This window comes from Chiloscyllium plagiosum, chromosome 37 (genome assembly GCF_004010195.1).
Source record: "Chiloscyllium plagiosum isolate BGI_BamShark_2017 chromosome 37, ASM401019v2, whole genome shotgun sequence".
NCBI classification, from domain to species: Eukaryota; Metazoa; Chordata; class Chondrichthyes; order Orectolobiformes; family Hemiscylliidae; genus Chiloscyllium; species Chiloscyllium plagiosum.
In genome coordinates this window covers 14,511,740-14,528,061 of record NC_057746.1, presented here as the reverse complement: position 1 = coordinate 14,528,061, position 16,322 = coordinate 14,511,740, and the positions used below count along the sequence as shown (strand labels likewise).

At 41.3% G+C, this 16,322-nt stretch overlaps 1 protein-coding gene across 1 annotated transcript in view; it reads right to left on the bottom strand.

Annotated features, from left to right (window-relative positions):
* Positions 1–16,322, bottom strand: part of LOC122541220 (collagen alpha-1(V) chain-like) — a 249,088-nt gene that overhangs the window by 106,987 nt on the left and 125,779 nt on the right. The window contains exons 9-10 of the mRNA XM_043677844.1: positions 1,423–1,497; positions 294–380 (exon numbers count right to left, since the gene is read on the bottom strand). Of these exons, the coding sequence (XP_043533779.1) occupies positions 294–380; positions 1,423–1,497 (162 nt within the window). The remainder of the gene's footprint in view (positions 1–293; positions 381–1,422; positions 1,498–16,322) is intronic.

The window sequence follows — 16,322 nt, the reverse complement described above, 5'->3', positions numbered from 1 at the left end:
CGCCCCCTTCAGGAGGCGCGAGCCGAGACAGTTGAAAAGGAAAACAAAGGGGCGGTCCCTGAGAACGCAGTGCCGTTGGTCACGCGCACTCTCTCACCTCCCCCCCGCCCCGCCCCCCCGCCCACACACGGTGTCTCCCTGTCGCCAGGTTCCTCCGCCATTGGCGGCGAAAACCGCCCGTCAAAGGCAACCTGGTGCCTGACGCAAGCCGGTGCTCGCTGCGAAAGGAAGGTCGAGGATGAGGCTGGCCCCCAACCCCGCGCGATCAGTCCGGGACCGTGGGTCGAACTCACCCGAGCCTGCTGCAAGATCGCCTGCGCCTGGGCCTCCTGCGCGGACACCACCGGCCCCTTGTCACCTCCACTGGCGCCGAATCGGAACTGGGAACGGGGAAGAGAACAAACACGGGTATATACTGTACGCGTCTACGCCACACAGGTAGGAGAACGGCGGCGGCGACTTCAGCTCAACAACCCGCCCCCACCCCCCAAAACGGCGGTGTGTGTGTGGGGGGTGGGGGTGGGGGTGTGGGTGGGGGTTGTACATGGTCGGGGTCGGTCAGCTTCCACATCGTCCCCGGAGCGGGCGCGCGCATGCGCACCCTCCTGGGTCCAGCAGCAACCACGTGGATGGGGTGCAGAGGAGACTGACCAAAGATGCTGCCTTGGGATGGAGCGTTTCAGCTCTGAAGAGAGACTGCATAGGCTTCGGTTGTTTTCTTTGGAGCAGAAAAGGCTAAGAAGGAGGGAAGGAGGGAGGGGGGAGAGCCAGATAGATGTGTATAAGATTGAGGGGCATGGACATTGAGGTGAAAAAGAAGCAGTTAGCAGACCCCTTAGTCAAAGGGTGGATAACAATGGGGCATAATTTTAAAGTGAAAGGCAGGAGGAGATTTGAGGAAAAACATTTTCACCTCAGGGTGGTGGGTGGGTGTCTGGAATACATTGCCTGGGAGGGTAGTTGAGGTGGGAAACCTCAAACTTTTTAATGAGAACTTGGATGAGCAGTTGAACTGTCATAACATTCAAGGCTATGGGCTTAGTGGGACTAGTGTAGGTAGCTTTTCTTTTTGCAGTACCTGATAGGCTGAAGGGCCTCTTTTGTATAGTGTAATACTATGGTTCCAATAATTTCTGAAATACACCACATTTTTTTAAAAGTCTATGATTTTCCAAGTACTTTAATACTCCAATACTTCCTGTCATTTTCAAGTCACTTGCTGCGTCGTTCTTGAGCCCCATCCATGGGGGCATGGTATTCCTGCAGATAAATATGGTGAAGATAATATCCCTGTGTCAAAGTGGAGGGAGTGGTGCTCAACACAGGCAGATTTTAGGATCAGCCTCAGGAACTCCTGCAGAACATCCGAATGGAAAAGCAGTAATGCCTGCTTTCTCTCTCTGCCCTAACACAATTACTTACTGGCAGCATGAGTGATGAACCAGGAGGGCCAGGTAACCCATCAGCACCAGGTAGCCCAGGCCGGCCTTTACGACCCTGGAAAGAGATCAGAATTAGGTGAACAGCAGAAACAAGCCACGGAAAACAGATGGAGAATGTAAATGGGACATTGACCAAAAACTGTATGTACGTACAAAAAAAGGTTTGTGAGCACAAACACTTCCTAATTGTGCATAAACACTTCATTCAAACACAAGTTAATTGTTATCGCACACCATACATTGCATACTCGGCAGTAATTGCATACACTTTACGTAACACAAAAAGCCTGTACATAATCACCCTCAAATTATACACAGCACAAAATGTAACTGTATGTAATTACTCTCTCATCAGCCCATCAGATGTACTGTCACTCTATATTTGCTTGGAATTGCTATTGTCCCACTATAACTTTGCATCATTACTTACAGACCATATATGAACATGCTGACTGGATATAACCCATATGCTGTACATAACACAGGTAATAATTGTATAAACATTCTCAAACTGTGCATACTAATAGTGATGACTATGTATAACCATTCTCAGGCTGTACATAACTGTGTAATTCCTCTTATCCTGTAGACAACAGCCACAATAACTATTTAATCACTCTTATATAGCACACCATTTTCAGCCAGATGTGACATGGGAATGATTCATCTCTGCTTCCTCTACTGGTCCAGTATCACAGATGGCAGATCGATTCATTCTACTTGAGATTGAGAACAATTGGAAGTGCTGGATCCTGCAAGGCTGTAGGCCCTGATAATATTCCAGCAATTATACTAAGATTTGTGCTCCAGAACCTTTTTTGCACCTCAGCCAAGCTGTTTCTGTACAGATAAAACATATCCTCTAACCAACAATGTGGAAAATGATCCATGTATGTCCTGTATACAAAATGTGGAGGTGCTGATGTTGGACTACGGGGAACAAAATCAATAGCACCTGATGAAGGGGCTATGCTCCAAAAGCTTGTGAAATCAAATAAACATGTTGGACTACATCCTAGTGTTGTGTGACTTCTGACTGTGCACAAAAAGATCAAATCCAACCCAGCCAATTACTGCCCCATCTGTCTACTCTCATTGATCAGTAAAGCAATGGAAGGTGTCATCAACAGTGCTATCGAGCAGCATATACTCAACAATAACCTGCACAATGATGCCCAGTTTGGGTACCTCCAGGGCCACTTTGCTGACCTGCTTACAGGCTTCGACAAAGCTAATAATCAGGGACAAGGTAATGGCCTTTGCCATCAAGGCTGCATTTGCGTGGAATTAAGCAGCCAGAGTAAAACGAGCCAATACAAATTGGGTGTAAAATCTCCCCTAGTTGGGGTCAAATGTAGCACATAAGATTGTTGTTGTTGTTGGTCAATCATCTCTGACCCAGGACATCTCTCCAGGGGTTCCTCAGGGAGTGATATTTTTAAACAACCTGTTCAGTCATATTATGAGCGGATGAAACTTGAAATTCAAGTTCTGGCCCAGAGATAGGGACACTGCCTCAAGAGCTCTTGTTTCTCAAGATAGTGTCCAAGCAACAATTTCTTCAGCTGTTTAATCAATAACCTTCCTTCCATCATTAGGTCAGAGATGAGGTGTTTCGCTGATGATTGTACAATGTTTAGCACCGTTCACAACTCCTCAAGACACTGAAACAATCCATGTCCACATGTAACAAGAGCTGGACAACATCCAGGTTTGGACTGAAAGGTGGCAAGTAACATTTGGGCCATAAAAGTGCCAAGCAGTGACCATCTTCAACAAGCGAAATTCCGACCATAATCTTGTTTCAATGGGGCTACCATCTAACAAATCATCAACACCCTGGGGGTTACCATTGTCATGACAATGGATCATATCCCCAGATTACTTAAATATTGAACTTTTAAACAGTATTTTTTTAAGAGTACATGACTGTAGTTGTAAATTCAGTGATGAAAGCTCTGAGAGGAATCTCTGAAAATCACACACCTGAAACTCTACCATCTTCAAATGGCAACTTTCCAAATTAGATTGTAATTTCCTATGGCTAGCAAAAAAATTGGAGCTCACCAGAACACCAGAACGTTCTCATTGATTATGTCCTGAACTGTAGATATTTTTGTACTTTACCCTTCCAGGGTTAAAATCCAACAGCAACCCCTGATATGTTGTCTAGGTCACAACTTGAGTGCAGCTGGTGTCTCTTATGTTGCAGGTAAAGAAATACTCCATTACTGAGGAAATAGGGGGAAAATAAAGCCCATCTGCTGCCTTGCAGATCTAAGAATCTCAACCAATTGCTTCACAACCAATGTTTGGTGTTTCTGGTACCATCCAATTTGAAAACCAGAATATTCCACCATCTACGATTCATGCAAAATAAAGTGTGATACATATAACTGATAGCTTTTTATTCAGTACACATTTATAATCTGAGTATTTGTAACACATTTATTATTTTTCTTATAGTAAAGACCTTTTCTTGGAAGGGATCCTTTGTAAATTAATAAATAGATTAGGGGTTGAATTAAGAAGAGGAGCCTCTTTAAATCTCTTTCTGGAAATATAAGCATTTAAGGATATCCTAACCAGAATTGTAACTGATTGGGGACCCTCAAGCAGGGACTGGTCATAAAATCATTCACGAGAAAGTGAACAGGATCTCTAACCTGGTCTTGTACTGACAAGGAGAAAGTGAGGTCTGCAGATGCTGGAGATCAAAGTTGAAACTTTATTGCTGGAACAGCACAGCAGGTCAGGCAGCATCCAGGGAACAGGAGATTCGACGTTTCGGGCACAGGCCTTCCTGAAGAAGGGCCTGTGCCCGAAACGTCGAATCTCCTGTTCCCTAGATGCTGCCTGACCTGCTGTGCTGTTCCAGCAATAAAGTTTCAACTCTTGTACTGACAACACTAGGCTGGGAATTCTGTGGCAAGGAGCTCACTTTGTGTCTGCCAAAGCATTCTGTGGCAAGGAGCTCACTTTGTGTCTGCCAAAGCCTGCCTAGCAACATCTACAAGGCACAAATCAGGAGAGTGATGCAATACTCACCATTTGGCTGGATGAGCACAGCTCCAACAGCATTCAAGAACATTGACAGCAACCAGGACAATGCAGCCCCTCTCTTGGCAGCAACCATTTTCTTGAATATTGCAGTGACTTGACTTCCATAGTCTTTTGTGGTAGAGAATTCCAAAGGTTCACTACCTTTTGAGTGAAGACATTTTTCCTCAACACAGTCCTAAATGGTAATACCCACATCCCAAGGCTGTGACCTCTGATTCAAGACTCGCCAGCTAGGGAAAACATCCTCCCTGTATCTACTCTGTCTAGCCCTTTTAGAATTTCATACCTTGCAATCAGATCCCCCTTCAATCTTTTAAATTTTAGTGAGCACAGGCCCAACATAAGTAAACCTTCCTCAGTTCTAATAGTTGCATACTTTATCTAATAAGCTGGTGTCTGAAAATTCCTTAAAAATGGTCAACAGCCTACAATTAGATAACTGTAATCACAAACACCCAAAATTGAATCATAATCGCTGTCTCATCCTACAATGTATGTGTAATCATGCCTGTACTGTACATACACCACAACAATGTTCAGTCACCCTCATATGCACTTAAAACACTTTGTCCAACGTGAGGACGATTACACATAGTTTTAATGTGCACTATGTATCATCACTAACAGTGTGCATAAAACATTGAGTATAATCTTTCACATTGCACATAACATACTCTCTGAACAATACATGCAATAACGATCTAATCTATCGCACTGAATAACTATAATCAGTTATTGTATAACACACACTCAGTTTATAAACTCTTCACTTTGCACATAACACTAAATCTGTAGAATAACATACTGTATCCAAGCACTTGCAAATTTTACACAGTATAATGATTATTAATCTTAGTGTGTATAATCTAAGTGTGCATAATCGCACACTGTATTAACTGTTTAAAGACTGATTATACATAACAGTATGACTAAGTATAGCCACAATGTATATAACACCATAACTGTATTGCAACACGTGTGCTGAGTATCACACATACTGTAGCACTGTACTAATCTTATTTTCTGCATATCCCACATTACTACTCTCACACTGAATGCAATATACATCACTGTATACTGACACAAAAAGTGAGGAACTCGAACTGTAATTGTGTAGAATCACTCACTATATAATATACAATAATCCTAACACTAACAGTGTATGATCAATCTCACTGAATGACACAGTGCAAAATCTCTCTCATACTGTGATAAACAAAATCTCCCTCGTACTGTGTAATCATGAAGTATAATCATGCTCACAATGTGAATAACATTATGACAATACATAATCACCATCAGGCTGTGATTAACACAACGAACTATGATCATACTCTCACTGTGAATAATACAATATAGCATTGCATAATCGGTGTGAATATGCTAATGTAATAGTGCATATTGATGTTTAGTACATGCCTAACACACTAACAATGAAAAAAACACCAAAAAATTGCATTCGCTCTCACTGTGAATAGCATACTACAACATAGTGACTCGCAGTGTAAATAAGATACCTTAGCAGTGCATAGTGTTTCTCATACTGTGAATGAAATATTATAACAGTAGATAATCACTGTGACAGTGAATAACACAGTGTATCAGGACTCTTACACTGAATAACACTCCAACAGTGCATTATCACTCATAAATAACAAAATATAAGAGTACAGTCACTCACACTTGGAATTATACATTATAAGTGTATAATCTCTCACATTGTGAAAAACACAGTATAACAGTGCACAGTCACTCAAACTGAAAAACACACTATACCAATGTATAATCATCCCCAATTTATGAGTAACTGACTAGAAGTGTATAATCATTCTCAGTCTGAATAGCTTATTATAATAGTGCATAATCACTCTCACATTCTTGCTGTACATGGTAAATAAGACACTGTATAATACTCACCAGTTCTGAATTTAAGTGTTTAGCACATATTCTGCAAATACCAGTGTAACATTGCATATTCAGTCTCACTTTGAATAACACACTACAACAGTGTATAATGGCTTTCACAGTGTGAATAACACAACAATGCATAATGTTTCTCACACAGTGAATAACACGACATAATCACCGTAGTATGGTGAATAATACAATGTAACAGTGTACTATTATGCATACTGAACAACATACTATAACAGTGCATAATCACTCTCACACGGAATAATACACTATAGCAATATATAATAATTCTCAAACTTAAATAGCACACTGGCACATTGTATAATCACTCTCCCACTGTTAATAAAACAGTATAACAGTGTAAGATAACTCAATTTGCCAAGTAACACCATAACAGTGTACAATTACTCTCACACTGAACAATGCAGTACAAATGCATAATGATTCTAACACTGAATAATACTATAACTATGATTACCATAACACTGTGAATAGTACATGATCGTTATCATTGAATAATACAATGTAAGTATATATGCACTCATACTGTGAACAACACAGTATATCAGTCTTTAGTCAGTCATACTTAAACTGTAGATAACATGCTATACCATGTTTAATGACTCACACAGTGTACAATCACACTCCAGCTGTGAATAACTACAGAATTGTATAATCATGCTGGCATTGTGAATGACACACCATAACAGTGTTCATTACTCTCGTACTATTTATAAGACATTATAACAGTGTATACTGAGTCTCAGTACATGGAAACCACACTGTCAGAGTGTACTATCAATCTCACACTGTAAATAACACAATAACCAAAATAATCACTCTCAGTGGGGATAACACAATATAATAGTGTACAGTGACTCTTGTACCGTGAATAATACACTATAATGTTTCATATTAACTCTCACTGTGAATAACAAACTACAACAGTGTATAATCACTCTCGCACTGTGAATAACGCACTAAAACAGTGGATAATCACTCTCACAGTACCCTGTGGGGAGATCATAGCCTAGTGGTATTACCAATAGGCCATTAATCCAGAAACTTAGCTAATGTTCAGGGGACTGAAGTTTGAATCCCACCACAATAGATGAGTTGAATCTGGTATTGAGAGTCTAATGATGATGATGAAATCATTGTTGATTGTCAGGGAAAAAAAACACATCTGTTTTGCTTATGGCCTGTAGGGAAGAAAATCTGTCATCCTGACCTAGTCTGGATTACATGTGATTGCACATCAACAACTGCCCTCTGGCTAATAAATGCTGGCCTAACCAGAGACACCCACATATCATAAGTGTATTAAAAACATGCTATAACAGAGTGAATCATACTACAACAGTGTATACTGACTCTCAGTAAATGGATAACATATCACAGCAGTGCATAATGACTCTCAAACTGTGAATAACACAACAACATTATAATCAGTCTCACACTCTGAATAAGACACTAGAATTTGGTATAATTTCACAAGTATTGTGAACAATATAATATGACTGCATAATCACTCACACTGATAACACATTATAGCAGTGAATAATCCCTCAAACTGTAAATACCACAATAGCAATGTACAGCAATTCACACTGAATAACACAATACAACAATGAATAATCACTCTCACTGTGAATAACACACTATAACAGTGTATAACCACTCATACTTTGAATAATGTACTGAAAGAATGTATACTCACCTTCATAAAGTGAATAACAGTGTATGATCATGCTTAGACTGTGGACAATATACCATAACAATGTTTAATCACTCTCACACTATGAATAACTCAATATAGCAACGTATAGCAATTCTATACCGGAAATAACACTATAACAGTGTATAATCATTCTGACGATGTAAATAACACACTCTAACAGTGCATAATCTCATTCCCCCCAGTGTGCAATTATGCTCACACTGTGAATAAGACTCCATACCAGTGCATAATCACTCTCACACTGTGGACAACATACTATGACAGTGCTTAATTACACTCATTCTGTGAATAATACAATGTAACACAGCTCTCACAACATGAATAACAACCATAACATCACATATTTGCACATGCACTAGGACTAACACACAGCACACAACATTGTGAAAAACATGAGGAGAAAGTGAGGTCTGCAGATGCTAGAGATCAGAGCTGAAAACGTGTTGCTGGAACAGCGCAGCAGGTCAGGCAGCATCCAGGGAACAGGAGAATCGACGTTTCGGGCATAAGCCCTTCTTCAGGAATCATTGTTGTGTTCCTGAAGAAGGGCTTATGTCCGAAACGTCGATTCTCCTGTTCCCTGGATGCTGCCTGACCTGCTGCGCTGTTCCAGCAACACATTTTCAGCATTGTGAGAAACATGCTAACATTGGTTAATCACTTTCACACCATGAAAAGCCTACCACAACTTGGTAGAAACATTTACGCCCTGAACAACACACAATAACTGTATATAGTCACTCGCACACACTAACAGATCGTAATCACTCTCAAAGTTTTAATCTCAGACTGCAACATTGCATAATGACTCTTTTAGTGTGAAAAAACACACCATATCAGTATAATCACTCTCAAACAGTGTTTAACCCGCTAGAATAGTGTATAATCACTTTCTCAGTCTGGCTAACACAGGGTAACAGTATATGATCACCCTCACTGTACATAATATGGTACGACTGAATAATCATTCTCAAACTCTTAATAAGGTCACCTTTCAGCCTCCGACGCTCCAGGGAAAACAGCCCCAGCCTGTTCAGCCTCTCCCGATAGCTCAAATCCTCCAACCCTGGCAACATCTTTGTAACTATTTTCTGAACCCTTTCAAGTTTCACAACATCTTTCCTATAAGAAGGAGACCAGAATTGCATGAAATACTCCAACAGTGGCCTAACCAATGTCCTGTACAGCTGCAACATGACCACCCAAATCCTGTACTCAATACTCTGACCAATAAAGGAAAGCATACCAAAGAGGTTTACAAAATTATGAGGGGCATGGACAGGGTAAATACGCAAAGTCTTTTCCCTGGGGTCAGGGAGTCCAGAACTAGAGGGCGTAGGTTTAGGGTGAGAGGGGAAAGATATAAAAGAGACCGAAGGGGCAACGTTCTCACGCAGAGGGTGTAATGTGTATGGAATGAGCTGCCAGAGGAAGTGGTGGAGACTGGTACATATGGAACATTTAAGAGGCATTTGGATGGGTATATGAATAGGAAGGGATTGGGGGTATATGAATAGGAAGGGATTGGAGGGATATGGGCCGGGTGCTGGCAGGTGGGACTAGATTGGGTTGGGATATCTAGTCGGCATAGACATGTTGGACCGAAGAGTCTGTTTCCATGCTGTGCATCTCTATGACTCTATAACATCACAGTGGATTGATGAGGGCAGAGCGGTGGACATGATCTATATGGACTTCAGTAAGGCATTCAACAAGGTTCCCCATGGGAGACTGATTAGCAAAGTTAGATCTCATAGAATACAGGGAGAATTAACCTTTTCCAGAACTGGCTCGAAAGTAGAAGGTAGGTGGTGGTGAATAGTTGTTTTTCAGATTAGAGACCTATGACCAATGGAGTGCCACAAGGATCGGTGCTGGGTCCACTACTTTTTGTCATTTATATAAATGATTTGGATATTAGCTTAAGAGGTATAGTTAGTAAGTTTGCAGATGGCGTCAAAATTGGAGGTGCAGTGGACAGCGAAGAAGGTTACCTCCGATTACAACAGATCTTGATCAAATGGGCCAGTAGGCTGAGGAGTGGCAGATGGAGTTTAATTTAGATAAATGTAAGGCATTGCATTGTGGGAAAGCAAATCTTTGCAGGACTAATACACTTAATGATAAGGTCCTAAAGGAGTATTGCTGAACAAAGAGATCTTGGAGTGCAGGTTCATTGCTCCTTGAAAGTAGAGTCGCAGGTAGCTAGGATAGTAAAGGTGTTTAGTATGCTTTCCTTTATTGGTCAGAGTATTGAGTATAGGAGTTGGGAGGTCACATTGTGGCTGTACAGGATGTTGATTAGGCTACTTTGGAATATTGCGTGCAATTCTGGTCTTCTTCCTATTGGAAGGATGTTGTGAAACTTGAAAGGGTTCAGAAAAGATTTACAAGCATGTTGCCAGGGTTGGAGGATTTGAGCGAAAGGGAGAGGTTGAATAGACTGGGGCTGTCTTCCCTGGAGTGTTGGAGGTTGAGGGGTGACCTTATAGAGGTCTATAAAATCAAGAAGGGCATGGATAGGGTCAAGCCCTGGTCTTTTCCCTGAGATGGGGAGTCCAGAACTAGAGGGCATAGGTTTAGGGTGAGGGGGAAAGACATAAAAGAGACCTAAGGGGCAATTGTTTTCACGCAGAGGGTGGTACGTGTATGGAATGAGTTGCCAGAGGAAGTGGTTGGCTGGTACAATTGGCAATATTCAAAAGGCATCTGGACGAGTAGATGAATAGGAAAGGAATTGAGGGATATGGGCCGGGTGCTGGCAAGTGGGACTAGATTAGGTTGGGATATCTGGTTCGAATGGACAAGTTGGACCGAAGGGTCTGTTTCCATGTTGCACATCTCTATGACTCTGTCACATCACAACATTACAACCACTCTCACACTGAATAATACCCTATAACAATGCATAATCAATTTCACACTAAGCAGCACAATATAATAATGTTTAATCACTTTCACATTCTGAATAACATACTGTAACAGTATTTAATCATGCACAATGGCAATGAAATAGTATAACTGTATAATTGCTGTCATACTCTAAATCGCACACAATAATAGCAAATCAACACTCAAACTGAATAACCCACTAAAAGCATATAATCACTCTCATACCATGAATAATAGAATATAACGGTGTAAAATGGCCTAGAAAGAGGAATTCATGGCAGGGAGGAGCTGTACATACACTTGTGTGCGGCTGAAACTTCGGCCATGGAGAAACCTGAGGAATCCCACCCCGGGGTGAAGCCGTGGAAGTGTGGTGACTGCTGGAAAGGATTCAATGTCCTTTCTACCTTGGAGACTATCAGCGCAGTCACACTGGGGAGAGGCAGTTCTCCTGCCCCGGGTGTGGGAAGGATTTCAGCAATTCCTCCCACCTACTGAGGCACCAGCTGGTCCACACTGGGAAGAGGCCATTCAGCTGCTCCTAGTACAGGAAGGGCTTCACCCGCTTGTCCCACCTTGTGGCCCACTGGTGGGTCCACACCAGAGACAGGCCCTTCCTCTGCCCTGAGTGTGGGAAGGCCTTCAGCAATTCCTCCCATCTGCTGGCCCACTGGTGTGTCCGCACTGGGGATAGGCCCTTCAGCTGCCTCGAGTGCGGGCAGAGGTTCATGTCCTGCACTAGGGACGGCACCAACACTCCCAACAAACGGGTTCCATTGGTGACGCTGCAGTAGGTCACCCCCAAGACCGAACCTCTTGCCTGTTCTGACAATGGGTGCGGTGGGAGAGTCGGAGGGCTTTGTTTTGTTTTCTGCTGGACTTCACCTGCCCCTCCAATCCCACAATGGCTCAAGGATGGCACAGTGGCTCAATGGCCAGCAAGCCGGGTTTGATTCCACCCTCAGGGTGGCAGTCTGTGAAGAGTTTGTACATTCTCCCCTCGTTCTGTGTGAGTTTTCTCTGGATTCTCCGGTTTCCTCCCATAGTCCAAAGATGTACAAGTTAGGATGAATTATCCAAGCTAAATTGACCCAGAGTGTTCAGAAATGTGTAAGTGCGGTGCATTAGTCACTGGGAAATGTAGTGTAATAGAGTAGGAGAATGGGTCTGGGTGGGTTACTCTTCAGAGGGTCGGTGTGGACTTGTTGGGCCAAAGTAGCTGTTTCCACTCTGTACAGGTTCTATGATTCGATAATCATTCTCATACACTAAATGTCACACTATAACTGTATAATCACTCTTAAGCTGTGAATAATGCATAACAAGTCAATAATCATTCTTACACTGTGAATAAGACAATATAACAGTGGATAATAATTCTCAAACTCTTAATAGCGCATTATAACAGTGTAATGATTTTCACACTGAGTAATACCCCATCAGAGTGCAGAATCAATCTCACACTGAAACAATATAACAATGTATAATCACACTCACACTGTGAACAGCATACAACAGTGGATAATCATTCTCAAGCTCTTAATATTGTATTATAACATTATAATTACTATCTTAACATGAATAACAATTTACTGTAGGGTAAGATTACTGTTACACTGCGAATAACAGATTAAAATATGATATAATCACTCACATACTATGGCAATATAGCAGAGCATAATCGTTCCCACATTGTGAATATCACACTGTAACAGTGTATAACCATTCTCACACTGAATAAAAGAATATTAGCATACTGTCATTCTCAAATTGTGAATAGCTGACAATAACTTGATATTATCAGTCGTATTCTGTGAATAATACAATTTAGCAGTGTCTATTCTCTCACTCACATTATGGACAACTCACAATAACAGTGTATAATCACTCTCAAACTGAATATCACGATAAATAAGTGTGCAATCACTGTCTCACTCAAAAACACAATAACTAAGCATGTAAAACTCTCACACTGAATAACACAGTATCACGGTACATAATCACTTTCACACTGTGAATGTCAATTATAACAGTATAAAATCAGAACAGTGAATAATGCCCAATAACATAACAGTGTATGGTAGCTCTCATATTGAGAAGAACATGTATAATAATGTATAATCACCCCCACACTGAAAAACACAACATAACGGTTATAATCAGGCTCATATGTAAAATAACAATATAACAGTGAATAATCACTCTAACACTGGGAAAACAATATAGTAGTATATAATAACTCTCACACTATAAATTACATTAAATCGGCATATAATCACTGTCACTATGAATAGCATAATCACTTTCACACTTGAATAATACATAATAAAACTGTATAATCACTCACTGCAAACAACAAACTATGGATAAAATATTGTAACAATACATAATCACAGTCACACTGTGATTAACTTGCTATAACAGTGTATAATCGCTCTCAACTGAAAAACACAATGTAATAGTACATAATCATGCTCATGTTGTAAATAACACACTGTAACTTGTATGATCACACTCAATGTGTTATTCACATAATCAACTGATATAGCAGTGTATAATCACTGATGGTGAATATCTCATTATATCAGTATCTAATCATACTCAGAATAACAAACTATAACCGTGTATAATCATTCTCACACTGAATAACACGCTATAATGCTGCATAATTGCTCTGTCAACCTGAATAGCGCTATGAAAATGTAAAATCACTCTCACATTGCATATAACACACAATAACAAGTGTTATCATTCTCACATTGTGAATAACACTGTAACAATAAATAATCACTTCCACAAGGTAAATGACACAATACAGTCAGAGAGTCATAGAGATATACAGCATGGAAACAGACTCTTCGGTCCAACCCGTCCATGCCGACTAGATATCCCAACCCAATCTAGTCCCACCTGCCAGCGCCCGGCCCATATCTCTCCAAACCCTTCCTATTCATATACCCATCCAAATGCCTCTAAAATGTTGCAATTGTACCAGCCTCCACCATATCCTCTGGCAGCTCATTCCATACACGTACCACCCTCTGCGTGAAAAAGTTGCCCCTTAGGTCTCTTTTATATCTTGCCCCTCATTCGAAACGTATGCCCTCTAGTTGTGGACTCCCTGACTCCAGGGAAAAGACTTTGTCTATTAATCCTATTCATTCCCCCACATAATTTTGTAAACCTCTATAAGGTCACCCCTCAGCCTCCGATGCTCCAGGGAAAACAGACCCAGCCTGTTCAGCCTCTCCCTATAGCTCAAACCCTCCAACCCTGGCAACATCCTTGTAAATCTTTTCTGAACCCTTTCAAGTTTCACAACATCTTTCCGATAGGAAGGAGACCAGAATTGCACACAATATTCCAACAGTGGCCTAACCAATGTCCTGTACAGCTGCAACATGACCTCCCAACTCCTGTACTCAATACTCTAACCAATAAAGGAAAGCATACCAAACGCCGCCTTCACTATCCTATCTACCTGCGACTCCACTTTCAAGGAGCTCTGAACCTGCACTCCAAGGTCTCTTTGTTCAGCAACACTCCCTAGGACCTTACCATTAACTGTATTAGTCCTGCTGAGATTTGCTTTCCCAAAATGCAGCACCTTGCATTTATCTGAATTAAACTCCATCTTCCACTTCTCAGCCCATTGGTCCAGATCCTGTTGTAATCTGAGGTAACCCTCTTCGCTGTCTACTACACCTCCAATTTTGGTGTCATCTGCAAACTTACTAACTGTACCTCTTATGCTCACATCCAAATCATTTATGTAAATGACAAAAAGTAGAGGGCCCAGCATAATAATAATGCATAATCACATCCCACTGTCAACAATACACTATAGCATTGCATAATAATGTTCACAGATCAAATAACATATGATAACTATGTACAGTATAAGCATTCTCAAATTGAGAATAACACAACAGTATACAGGCATTCCTCCATATCTGCATTCCTGGAAATCCCCGTAAATGATGAATTTGAGAGTGTGTTGCTTGAAAACGTCGGTAAAAATAGGGTTAGGTTCCCACTCCCCAAGATTGTGGCTTTTTGCCTATTATTTTGGGGTTTTTTTGGGTTAAAATAATAAACACCTAAAATGTCTAAAATGAAATTTAATATTAATAGAGTAAAATATTAAAAACAAACGGAGTGTATAGTAACTTACCGATAAAGGTGAGAAGTTCTGCTTACAAGGTGGGGCGTTGTTGGGGGAGACTATGGTTGATTACTGGGTGGGGAGGGGGAGAACAGTGCAAATGTGTCTGCCTCCCAGGGATTTACCCCGGATGATGTGCCCTCCTCCTCTACTTCCATCTGGTGGATGTCCTCAACCTGTTCATCCTACCCAGCATCTTTGCCCTTACTTGCCGAGGGTTGAGTGGAAGATCATGGACCAAGTCGGAGAGTGAGAGCAAGATCGGTATGTAAGTGAAAATGGTAATGGATAGGTGAGTTTTGCTTGAGGATTTTGAATGACTGGTTACTTTTTCTTTTGCATGAATAGGCAAATTTGTGAGTTTGCGGATACGGAGGAATGACTGTCACACTGAATAATACACTATAATAGTGTATCATCACTCTCCCACTGTGAACAACAACTGACAGTGCATAGTGTTTCTCAAACTGGATGACCCACTATAACAGTTTGTTACCACTTCCACATGGGAAATATGGTGTGGACATTCCAGTGTTGGACCGGGGTGGATAGGGTCAGAAATCTTCACCTGATGCAGGAGAAGTGCTGTAAAAGCTTGTGATTTCAAGTAAACCTGTTGCACTATAACCTGGTGTCGTGTGACTTGTGACATGATAAATGGAACACAACATTGCATAATCATGTCCCAATGAATAAAACACCATAGCAGTGTATACTCATGCTCACATTGTGAATAACACGTGACAATCGTGTATAACCATTCTCAAACTATGAATAATACACTATAGCAGTGTACAATTATTTGCACACTGGATAACTCGGTGTTTGATGAGGCTCACAATGTGCATAACAGTACAACTGTGTAACTGGTTTTAAATAACTCCCCCTCCCACCCCACCAAGGATATGCAGGTCTTTGGTCTCCTCCATCGCCAGACCACAACAACACGACGGTTGGAGGAAGAGCACCTCATCTTCCGCCTAGGAACCCTCCAACCACAAGGGATGAACTCAGATTTCACCAGTTTCCTCATTTCCCCTCCCCCCACCTTGTCTCAGTCAAATCCATCGAACTCAGCACCGCCTTCCTAACCTGCAGTCTTCAT